General features: G+C 43.3%; 1 protein-coding gene and 1 pseudogene across 2 annotated transcripts; one reads left to right on the plus strand and one right to left on the minus strand.

Annotated features, from left to right (window-relative positions):
- Positions 1 to 342: 342 nt before the first annotated feature.
- Positions 343 to 6,243, plus strand: LOC136450973 (CLP protease regulatory subunit CLPX1, mitochondrial-like). 2 transcript variants are annotated; one of them, XM_066451684.1, is made up of 15 exons: positions 346 to 1,137; positions 2,291 to 2,352; positions 2,548 to 2,648; positions 2,784 to 2,863; positions 3,284 to 3,334; positions 3,479 to 3,553; positions 3,626 to 3,703; positions 3,872 to 3,928; positions 4,563 to 4,633; positions 4,716 to 4,815; positions 4,925 to 5,029; positions 5,153 to 5,215; positions 5,301 to 5,423; positions 5,495 to 5,653; positions 5,835 to 6,243. In XM_066451684.1, exons 1-15 carry the CDS (start codon positions 454 to 456, stop codon positions 5,901 to 5,903), a joined length of 1,878 nt encoding a protein of 625 aa, XP_066307781.1. In that variant the 5' UTR covers positions 346 to 453; the 3' UTR covers positions 5,904 to 6,243. The 2 variants fall into 2 exon arrangements, with proteins under 2 accessions (XP_066307780.1, XP_066307781.1); XM_066451683.1 differs by having other exon boundaries at positions 343 to 1,137; positions 2,291 to 2,648.
- Positions 6,244 to 7,372: 1,129 nt separating this feature from the next.
- On the minus strand, positions 7,373 to 9,897 carry LOC136453862 (MEIOTIC F-BOX protein MOF-like; annotated as a pseudogene).
- Positions 9,898 to 10,361: the final 464 nt, after the last annotated feature.

Genomic DNA, 10,361 nt, shown 5'->3' on the forward strand with positions numbered 1-10,361 from the left:
CCCGGCGATGACGCGCAACCCTCGCGGGTACGCAAGCGCAAAAGCCCCATGCATGCGGCATGCCCACATCCCAGGCAGATAAAGGTTCCACCGCATCTGGTGCAAGCGGCTGATGGCTGGCCCCACTCACGTGCCCCACATGGCAGAGGATCTCTCCCGTGAGCCGGTGGCCCCACACGTCGGCCTCCCCGCCGCCGCCGCCGTTAACCGCTCCGGGCCGCAGGACGGTTTGGTGAGGAGCCCCGACGCCTACGGATTCCCCCACGCCGCGCCATCCGACGGCCGGAGATTCCCCAATCAAATCTCAGTCTCCCACTACCTCCGGTCGTATAAAAACAGGAACCTTCACCCACTTCCCACTTCCTCTCCTCCTCCCTATCTCCACCATCCTCCACCTCCGCATCGTCGTCCTCCTCTCCGGCTCCGCCCCTTACCCAACCCACCCACCTAGCCATGTTCCGGACCTTCACGAAGCTTCGGGATGCAGCGGTGCCGCTCGCCGCCTCGGCGGTACGGCGGTGCTCCGGCGGCAGCGGCAGCAGCCGGATCCGGGCCGAGGCCAACTGCCCGCGCTGCGACGCCCACATGTCAGTCCAATTCTCCCTCCAGCAGCTCCCGGCGCCCCCTCCGGCCGCTGCCGGGGCCATAGATGCCGCCCAGCACCACAACCACGACGGGGCGGGCGTGTGCCCGGCCTGCCGGGGCGCGTTCCTGTTCCGCGCCCAGCGGATCGACCCGCTGCGGGGCGCGTTCCTCGAGATCCCCGGCGGCGTCGGGGCCGACGACGAGGACGCGGAGAGCGGAGGATTCGCTGATCGGATCAAGAGGATGTTGTCGGAGCGCCCGCCCGACGAGTTCCGCCCGTTGCCGCAATCGCCCCCGATGCAGATGCCGCAGTATCCGGCGCGACGGAAGCCGCGGAGGAGACAGAGGGAGGAAGGAGGAGGGGCAGGAGGAGGCGGTGGCGGTGGCGGTAACGGTAACGGCGGGGACTCATCCTCGGGAGGGGAGGGCACTAGCGCTTCGCCTAAGAGGGAGTGGTGGGGTGGAGCCAGCCTCGGCGATGAGCTGCCAACCCCTCGGGAGATGTGCCGGAGGCTTGATGAGTTCGTCATCGGCCAGGCCAAGGCAAAAAAGGTGTCCCGTATGTCCCCACTTCTGCCTTCCTTTTTAACAATGCTGCGAATTTCGGTTAATGTGACTTATTTCAGTTGAGTGAAACGATGCTATAGAGCGTAGGCTGTATGCCTGTATAGCTCAGTGCGGTTTCTTTAGTTCTGAATTGGCGAATTTCGGGATGTTAGGTGTGAATGCGAATAAGTTTATGGTTTTCGCGCAGATGGTACAGATGGAGATGGTTGTTGTGGTAGAATGGTAGGTGCTCTGCTTCTTTGGCATTAAACTGAGAATGTTTCATTAACATGCAGATAGGGGGTGTTTGCTTCGGACCTTGGAAATTGTGTCTGGACCAGGCAGCGATGCCAAACGTTTGATTTTTTGAACACCTGGGGTTGGATGTGCTTGCCTGGCCATGACTCCCAGGAGAGGCTGCGAACCAAACACCCGTAGACTAGGGAATGGGAATGCGCCCCTTTTGAACTGATGTGACTTGTATTATGTGATTTAGATATCTGGTTGGGCTTGCCAGAAAATTGATGAGCTATGATGGAATTTTGCAAATGCGTCACCATCACCCAAGGCAACCAGCACAGTTTCTTCATCATCTATACTAGTATTGGTCTTGTGCCTTTTTTTTTTCAAATTTCTGATGTTAAAAGTTATGTAGTAGACTTTGGGTGGTGGTTTGCTACAGATTCCTGTAGTTTCTAGACTTGGTTGTGTAACATGGAAACTAGATGGCTTTATTGATACATCAATAGCTCGATAATTTATTGTCAATGCAACTAATTGCAGAGGGTAATATCCTGTTGAGATTACAGTATGTATTTTTTGTGTATGAGATATCTGTGTCCTTATGGATAAGTCGTGAACTAAATTAGCAGGAGTTAGTAGTGTTTTTTTTCCAAAGCAACCTCCGAAAAGGGCAGGGAATAGGTGGCAATTAGCAACATGTGTCACCAATTTCCGATGCGCTAGTTTTTAGTCGAAAAGAAAGTAATTGGTGACACATGTTGCTAAAGCCAGATTCCTGACTATGCATCCTTTTAAATCATGGAGAGGAGTTAAGTACGTAAAGTCGTAAACGTTCATGCACCATGATCACCATGATCCTTTTCTAAGAGCAAACCATAGTTTTCATATGCTTATTACAGATACTTTTTCCTTGCAGGTGCTATCTGTAGCTGTATACAACCATTACAAGAGAATATATAATGCAAATGTACAGAAAGAGTTAGTCTCTGTCCTTTATCTTACCTGCCTTAGTTTTGCTTTTTTTTTAACATATCTCTGCAATATCATAAACAAGCTACTAACCTTCGTTACACATTTGCAATTGGCGACACATAGGGTTGCATGTAAATTTAATTTGCTGATTGCTATGTCATACCTTTTTTTGTCGCATGTATGTGTTGCTTCTGTATCCAGATCTGCTGCTAACTCTGGGCTTCCTGACACTGGACATGATGATCAAAATATTGTAGAAATAGATAAGAGCAATGTACTCCTAATGGGCCCAACTGGCTCAGGTTCGTATTCCTTTATTTCTTAAAAATTATCTTGCATACCTTCCATACTTCGAGGATGCTTTGCACATTTATAACTAGAGTTACTATATAGTTGGAGCTGACAGTTAAATCTTTTTCCATCCTATCTGCTGACAGGAAAAACATTGCTTGCGAAAACATTAGCACGTATTGTAAATGTACCATTTGTTATAGCTGATGCGACATCATTAACGCAGGCAAGTTCATTACTGACTTACAAACATTGTTTTCTTTAGAATGTCTTGGAAGAGCCCCACTGAAATGCATTAAACTGATTTCTGAAAATTCTCAAAACATGGCATTGCTGCTAACTTTATCTGTGCTCTTTCACTATTTTAGATTTCTCATTTCACGCAAAATTCTTCAGCATCATATGTTACCACTAGCTTTTATGCTTATGTGAAAACAAATTCTGATCAAGCATCTGTATACTGGGAACTGGCATTTTTCTTTATTATTTGCATCTGTTCCTACTTTTTATCATATTCAGCTGTTGTGGACCTGTGGCTATATTAATTGTATTGAAGCTATATGGAGAAATTGGATATATGCAGTTACACTAGAATGTGTGAGTTCGAGTTGGAACCAAAACTAAAATTTGCTGCATTATTATACAGGCTGGATATGTAGGGGAGGATGTAGAGTCGATACTGCAAAAATTACTTGTGGTAAGTGTGGCTGGCTATTATGTGCCTTTACTCTAGTTGTTGAATTGCCTTTTATCTGTTCATGTAGATTCACAAATAGGGAAAAAAGAAAGGGAAGAAAACATACTATTCCAGGATCCTCATGACATTCTAAATTTTGTTCAGGCTGCTGAGTATAATGTTCAGGCTGCACAACAAGGGATAGTGTACATAGATGAAATTGATAAAATAACAAAGAAGGTACTGATTCTTTGAATGTTTTCTTGGGTAGCTTATTTAGTTTTAAAATTTCTAAACGGCACCATGTTTCAGGCAGAGAGTGCAAATGTTAGTAGAGATGTATCTGGAGAGGGTGTTCAACAAGCATTGTTGAAAATCCTAGAAGGAACTGTAAGTGACTACAATTGCCTTTTTATTTTGTGGCTGCAGAATTAGGAGTTTAGAAGCTATCTTTGATTGATTTTTTTATAAGGATCTCTGGTTGACTTTAACTGCATGTCAAGAGACTACAGCAGTGATCCTCTGTATGTTGCCTACTTATTCGTATTCCTAATGCAGGTTGTCAGTATTCCTGAGAAAGGATCGCGCAAGAATTCTCGCAATGATAGCATACAGGTTACATACTCTATATGGTCCTTAATGAATACATGCACTGTATATCATATGGGTCAAATTTGGATTCAATTGAATGAAAAAAGTTCTTTAAAATGTTCTTTTTTATGGCATAAGGACTCTGTACTACAGTACATAGTGAGCAGAGGAAGTGTTACCTCAAAAGCATTTTTTGACAACCAGACAAAAACGAACACACTGGTTGTGTTAAAAATGTGCAAGGCATAAATATTATACTCCCTCCGCTTTAAAATATCAGGGTTCTAGAGTTCAAAATTTGTACCAAAATACAAGTATTCTGGGTCCTCAGCCCCCTCTCTCCTTTGACTTTTTTGGTAGCAAATATTGAGATTCCTTTTAAACTTGACTTCACCGAAAACAGCCACTCAGTAATTAAGGAAAATAACAACTGAACTGGCCCCTCCATCCTAATTAGTGAGGGACAAGGTGGTCTGTTGCCAGGATTCTTATTATGTCTGAAAATCGCTTGGATACCTTGTATTTAAGGACAGAGGGAGTTTATGTTTGCCACTCTGTATTTGCTTAGATATTATGGGCATTGTAAATCCATCATGATACTTCACTGTTTTCAGTGCGACATGCCTGTAACAGAATCTCATGAATCATGATACTGCAGATAGACACGACAGATATTCTTTTTATATGTGGTGGTGCTTTTGTGGACTTGGAAAAGACTATTTCTGAAAGGTATTGCAGATTTCATGTGTAGATAGGTTATTCCAAACAAATTCCACAGAGAAACTGAACTCTAGCTTTTGGCATGAATCAGGCGCCAAGATTCATCTATAGGTTTTGGGGTACCCGTTCGCACGAACATGAGAAGTTCTGGAGCTAGCTGTCCAATGGTTACCTCATCTTTGTTAGAATCTGTAAGCATATGCTAGATTTCTTTTGCATCAATCCTATGAAACAGTCTTTCATGTCTCAATAATTGTTCCTTGCATACTCATTGGCGGGATAATCCAATTGCATTGGCAGGTTGAGAGTGGTGATCTTGTTAGATATGGTCTAATTCCAGAGTTCATTGGTCGTTTGCCCATTCTAGTAAGTTTGGCAGCTCTGAATGAAGGTCAGCTCGTTCAGGTAGCTTGTTCAGTTGGTATAATGATGAAAACTAATTACTCAAGAAGCAGCTCTTACACGATTTTCATAAAAAAGGGTCTCTTGCATGCTGAAGCTCTTTAAAATGATTTTATCTGCTTTCAGGTTCTAACAGAACCGAAGAATTCACTTTCCAAACAATACAGGAAAATGTTTAACCTGAACAAAGTGAGCCCACAAAAACTTATTATCGTAGCATATCTTCTTGTATCAATCAATTTTTTATCTTATATTACACCTTTTGGTTCATCAGGTTAGGTTGCACTTTACTGACAGTGCACTTAGATTGGTAGCTAAGAAGGCGATAGCTAAAAGCACTGGTGCTCGTGGTTTAAGAGCCATCTTGGAAACTGTTCTGTTGGAGGCCATGTATGAGGTAGGCCTCTTGAACTGTTACACAATAAGATGCAAAGTTGAGCCATACATTCTGAATCTCCTGTTAAGCAGATTCCAGACGAAAAAACAGGAAATGAGCGAGTAGACGCTGTTGTGGTGGATGAGGAGGCGATTGGTTCTGTTGATAGGCCAGGTTGTGGGGCTAAAATTCTCCGAGGGGATGGTGCATTGGACCAGTACATAACAAGAACCAATGTGATGAATTTACGGGTATGATACCTGATGTCAAGCAAGAAACACTAATACCATGAAAATTTGTTATTAACTTACGACTAGGAGATCAAGATCATATATACTTCCTCTCATTTTCATCTTTGTTATATCCTTGATGGAAATTAGCTCTGAAATGGAGCTTTCCTTTTGCTTTACTAACATCTGCTATCGCGTGTAGGAAACTAACGATGGTTTGGCCGGGGAGCTCGAGGAAGCGTACATGCTGTCTAGAATTGTTAGCTTGTAACTAAAAAGGCTGGTGGAAGCGTATATGCTGAGTTCTCACCAACTTCGAACATCATGTAACATGTCTACCCCAACACAGACCGGCTACTTTTTGCTCACAAAATCACATGTAATCTATTTCCGTTCCTGCTGAGCTCTGACGAGCAGATAGATCCCCGGAGCACCATTTTCATGTAAACAGGAGTTGCCTTTTGATTGAGCAGCCGTCCTGCGGGGTAAATTGTTGCCCATTTTTTCTGCTGCCCCCAACTGGGCAGCTCGATTGTGGTTGGCAGAGTTGTAAAGATCATCAATTTACTGATATGATATGATAAGGAGGCGCACTTTCACAGAGCACACCAGATCAAGTGTTCCAGGCTTCTCTGTCCGTTGGTAGGTTTCAGAATCTACTAGCAAATATGTTCACCCGTTGTAAGGGTCGCGGCTTAGAGATTCATTCAATTCAATGATCACAATATGCATTCTGATGTCTAGACGTGTGCTGCTCTAACTAGTATGAGCATGTGAGGTTTAGAGATCTATTTAATGATTGTATATTTCAATTCATCTTAAGATCAAACTTCACTCCGTGTTTGGACATATTGCTCGAATTTATACAGGCATGAAGAGTGTGACAGACCATGAAAACACTGTGTTTTCATTTCATCTTGGATTGGACTCTGCATCACGTTTGGAAACATGTATGGGTATGGAAGAGAATGAATGATTAAGGAAACATGTATGTAGAGATGTTCAAAAAAAACTTTGTTTATCAAAATAAAATCTAAGAGTTTTTTTTTTATCAAAGGCAGTGTATAGCGTAAATGGACAATGGCACGTTCAGTTACTAGCAGCAGTAGTACTTCGTTACGGATGGAAATGTTATTACAGTTTGAGTTACTGCTTGCTTAACACTCCTTATTACATTGATAAAGGATTAATATAGCTTTCAGTGGTAACGAAGGAACTCTTAACTCAAATTCACGCCGTCTCACATTCAAATCACACCGTACAGGTTCGTCGATGAACCGACTTGCTAATGTGAACCACAAAGGACGAGGAACAAAGCCGTGGACCAAGAACAGTACATTAGATCATTAGGAGGACAATCAACAAGTTTATGAGGTGTTTAGATCCAAAGACTAAAGTTTAGGAGGTATCACATGGGATGTCATATGGGATGTTCGGATACTAATAAAAAAATAAATTACAGAATCCGTCACTAATCCGCGAGACGAATTTATTAAACCTAAGTAATCCGTCATTAGCACATGTTTACTGTAGCACCACATTGTCAAATCATGGACTAATTAGACTTAAAAAATTCATCTCGCAAAACAGTTTCAACCTATGCATTTAGTTTCGTAATTAGTCTATATTTAATACTCAATGCATATGTCAAACATCCGATGGGACATCGACTAAAGTTTAGGAGATGAATCCAAACACCCCCTTAATGTACCACAAAAAGGTAAAGCACTGTCCTTGGCACATAAACAGGAGATAGGTACAAAACCAAACATAGCACAGTATAGCGAAAAGTTCACATAGAAAGTCTCAATGGCCTAAACAGCTCATAGATTCCGATTAAGTTGTAGTCCTAGTTTATTACAAGCAGAAACAACATGAAAAGTTCACATAGAAAACATCAGAACCCTTGCCAGAGCAAATTCAACCTTCCATTTCTTGATGCAATTAAGAGGTAGTAGATACATCTTCTACCAAAGTCTCCTCTTCTTCGTCAAATTTGAAATCTAGGCAAATATGAAAAGCACAATAAGTTCACACACAAGTAACAGGGGTGACATATGAGAAACAAGATATTTGATTCACTTGGCAAGAAAACTTGAAATGAACATGTAGAACTTGATGCACAACAATTTAAGCATGATGTAAGGGGAAAAAACTGATTTGGGCAACTATTTCTATTGACCAAGATCTCAACATTTTGGGACGAACATGTTGCTGATTGAGAACTAAGCAACACATCAATAATTCAGAAATACACAACAAGTTGACATTTTGTGCTTACTTTTTTTTTAAGCTACACTACCAATACACCTACATGCATAGATTTGTAGATAATATTTTCAGAAACATCAAGAGCATTTATAGACAATTTTTATTTCTTATTTGATAATTTCCTAACAAACTCAGGAGATTCTTCTTTAGCTTGCTTTAGTTTCAAATATGATCACAAACTGCAGAAATGTAGAAAGCAAAACCTATGTTAAGTGTTTGCAGGAAGATCAAAACTTTCAGAACTCCCTCGTCAGCCACTTCAAATTTGACTTCAACAATCTTAAGGTTTTCTGATATTGCAGCAGATCCCTCCATCTGACTGTAGCTTCCAATAATTTCAAACTTATGTTCAGGTCCCTATGGTAAAAACATTTCATCAAGATAAATAGATGAAACAAAATACTGTAAGCAGCAGTTGTCATGCAGAAAATATATGTACCTTGGACAAAATTTGAAGAGTGAGCTTCTCTAGAACTGGAGAGTGTTCAAGAAGACAAGCTAATTCACAGAAGTAAGGAGGCACACACCAATATTCATTTAGTACCAAAGTCTTTAACATTCTGAACACGGGGCACCATTTCACATCTCGTTTGAAAATGAACTGGACAAAGTACAAACAAAAAATATCAGGCAAACTTTACAGTGAATTGTAATGATTTAAGAACCCACCTCGTGGCAATATATCCAAAACACAAATGTCTGTATAGATGAGATTCATCAATGTTCTACAATCGATATAAATATTGCTGAAGAAATGAGTCATTGACATGTAATATAAAACGGATTAAAGGATGAAATGTAAGTATACCTTTTGGGATTCATCTGTCAAGACCAAAGTCTTAGCTCCTGATAAACCATTCAGAAGCACAGATTTCTTGTTTTTTGGCGACATTGGCAGTGCTACCGTTAAAATTATCACCTTCCAGGCCATAACACCCTTGACAGTGCTCATCATCACAATCCCCAGATTCAGAATTATAGCACTCATCCAACACATACAATCGGTGCCAAATCTGACAAATGCCACTGCTAACAATGGCATGCTCCTAAGCACAGGAGTCCTGTCCCATGGGTTCTCTAGCCACAGTGAAATAGTACTTGGGACATCAATTATAGTGCGGATCTGCTCATTGAAGCAGGAATCGATGACACTCAGGTGCTTCACAGATTTAGACGAGATCCTCTTGGCATGGACAAAGTCACCATTGTAGATATATAGATCTTCCAGTCCCGGACAGCCTGATAAATCAAGGAAGCTGTCATTCAATTTTGTGTCGTACAGCTCTAGCCTCCGCAGGTGCCGTGAGATAAAAAGGCAGGTTGTCGACATGAAAATGAAGGCCCCTGACATCATTCTCCCGGGTGATACTGAGCATGAGCCGCCGAACTTGACACGGGATGACGTGCCGGATCGTGCACATCGAACAAGAACTCGCAATTGTCGAGCGGGGCGCCGCCAGGGAGGAGGAGCAGGTGGTCCACGAACTCCCGAAGCTCCCCCGAGGACACCAGGTCGTCCGGGGCGCACGGCGGCTCGGGCGCATTGGCGACGGTGATGCGCAGGCCCGCCGCGCCCTCCCAGAGTTGGCGCCAGCGCCGAGCCAGGACACACGTCCGCACAGCCGGCTGCGCCGGGAGGAAGGAGAGGACGTGCTGCAGTATCTCGTCCGGGAGGGCGGCGAAGGCGTCACCCGCGGCGGCGCCGGCCGAACTGATCGGTTCCTTGTCCGCTGGCCCCTCAGGCATTCCGTCGAACAGGCAGCGGGCGGGGGCGCTCTGTGGGACAAAGTCGCTATAGCACAATATAAGGGGTGAACAGGCGGCGGCAGTGCGAAGAGAAGAATGGAGATCTCCCGGAGGGTACCACCTCACCTTCCTTTGGAAGCCGCCAGCAGGTTCACCAGCGGCGAGAGTCGGGGAGACAGGAGGACGAGGGAGGCGGAGGAGCCGAAGACTCGAAGAGGTTGCAACTGAATTAGAGTCGGGGGCATAGAAATGGGCACTGCACTGCACCTGATGGCATCGATGAATGGTGGGTCCATCAGCACGCATCCAAGTTCAATCCAAGGGTGCACAAAAGAATTTCCAGTCCACTTCTGTACCAACGAGGACATGTTTGATCCGAGCTAGGCCTTGCTCTAAATTCAAGTTTTTTCAATCTATCTCCATCACATCAATTTTTAACCGCTTGCATGGAACATTAAATGTAGGTAAAAAAATAACTAATTGCACAGTTTAGTTGAAAATCACGAGATGAATCTTTTGAGCTTAGTTGGTCCACGATTGGACAATATTTACCAAATAAGACGAAAGTGCTACTATTTATCAGATTGAAATTTTTTGCAATCTAAACATGGCCCTACTGGCTTCGTCAAAAAGGATACCTACTCCTTCGGTGAAAAAAAAAGTGTCGCTACCAAAGTTATGTTATCAAACGCACTCTTTCGGTTCATTTGTC

Source organism: Miscanthus floridulus, chromosome 5, assembly GCF_019320115.1.
Source record: "Miscanthus floridulus cultivar M001 chromosome 5, ASM1932011v1, whole genome shotgun sequence".
Lineage (NCBI taxonomy): Eukaryota > Viridiplantae > Streptophyta > Magnoliopsida > Poales > Poaceae > Miscanthus > Miscanthus floridulus.

Coding starts and splice junctions, on each gene's coding strand:
- LOC136450973 (XM_066451683.1), top strand. CDS start 454: ATGTTCCGGACCTTCACGAAGCTTCGGGATGCAGCGGTGCCGCTCGCC. Junction 5,216..5,300: donor AAATGTTTAACCTGAACAAA/GTGAGCCCACAA, acceptor TTGGTTCATCAG/GTTAGGTTGCACTTTACTGA. Junction 5,424..5,494: donor TGTTGGAGGCCATGTATGAG/GTAGGCCTCTTG, acceptor CCTGTTAAGCAG/ATTCCAGACGAAAAAACAGG.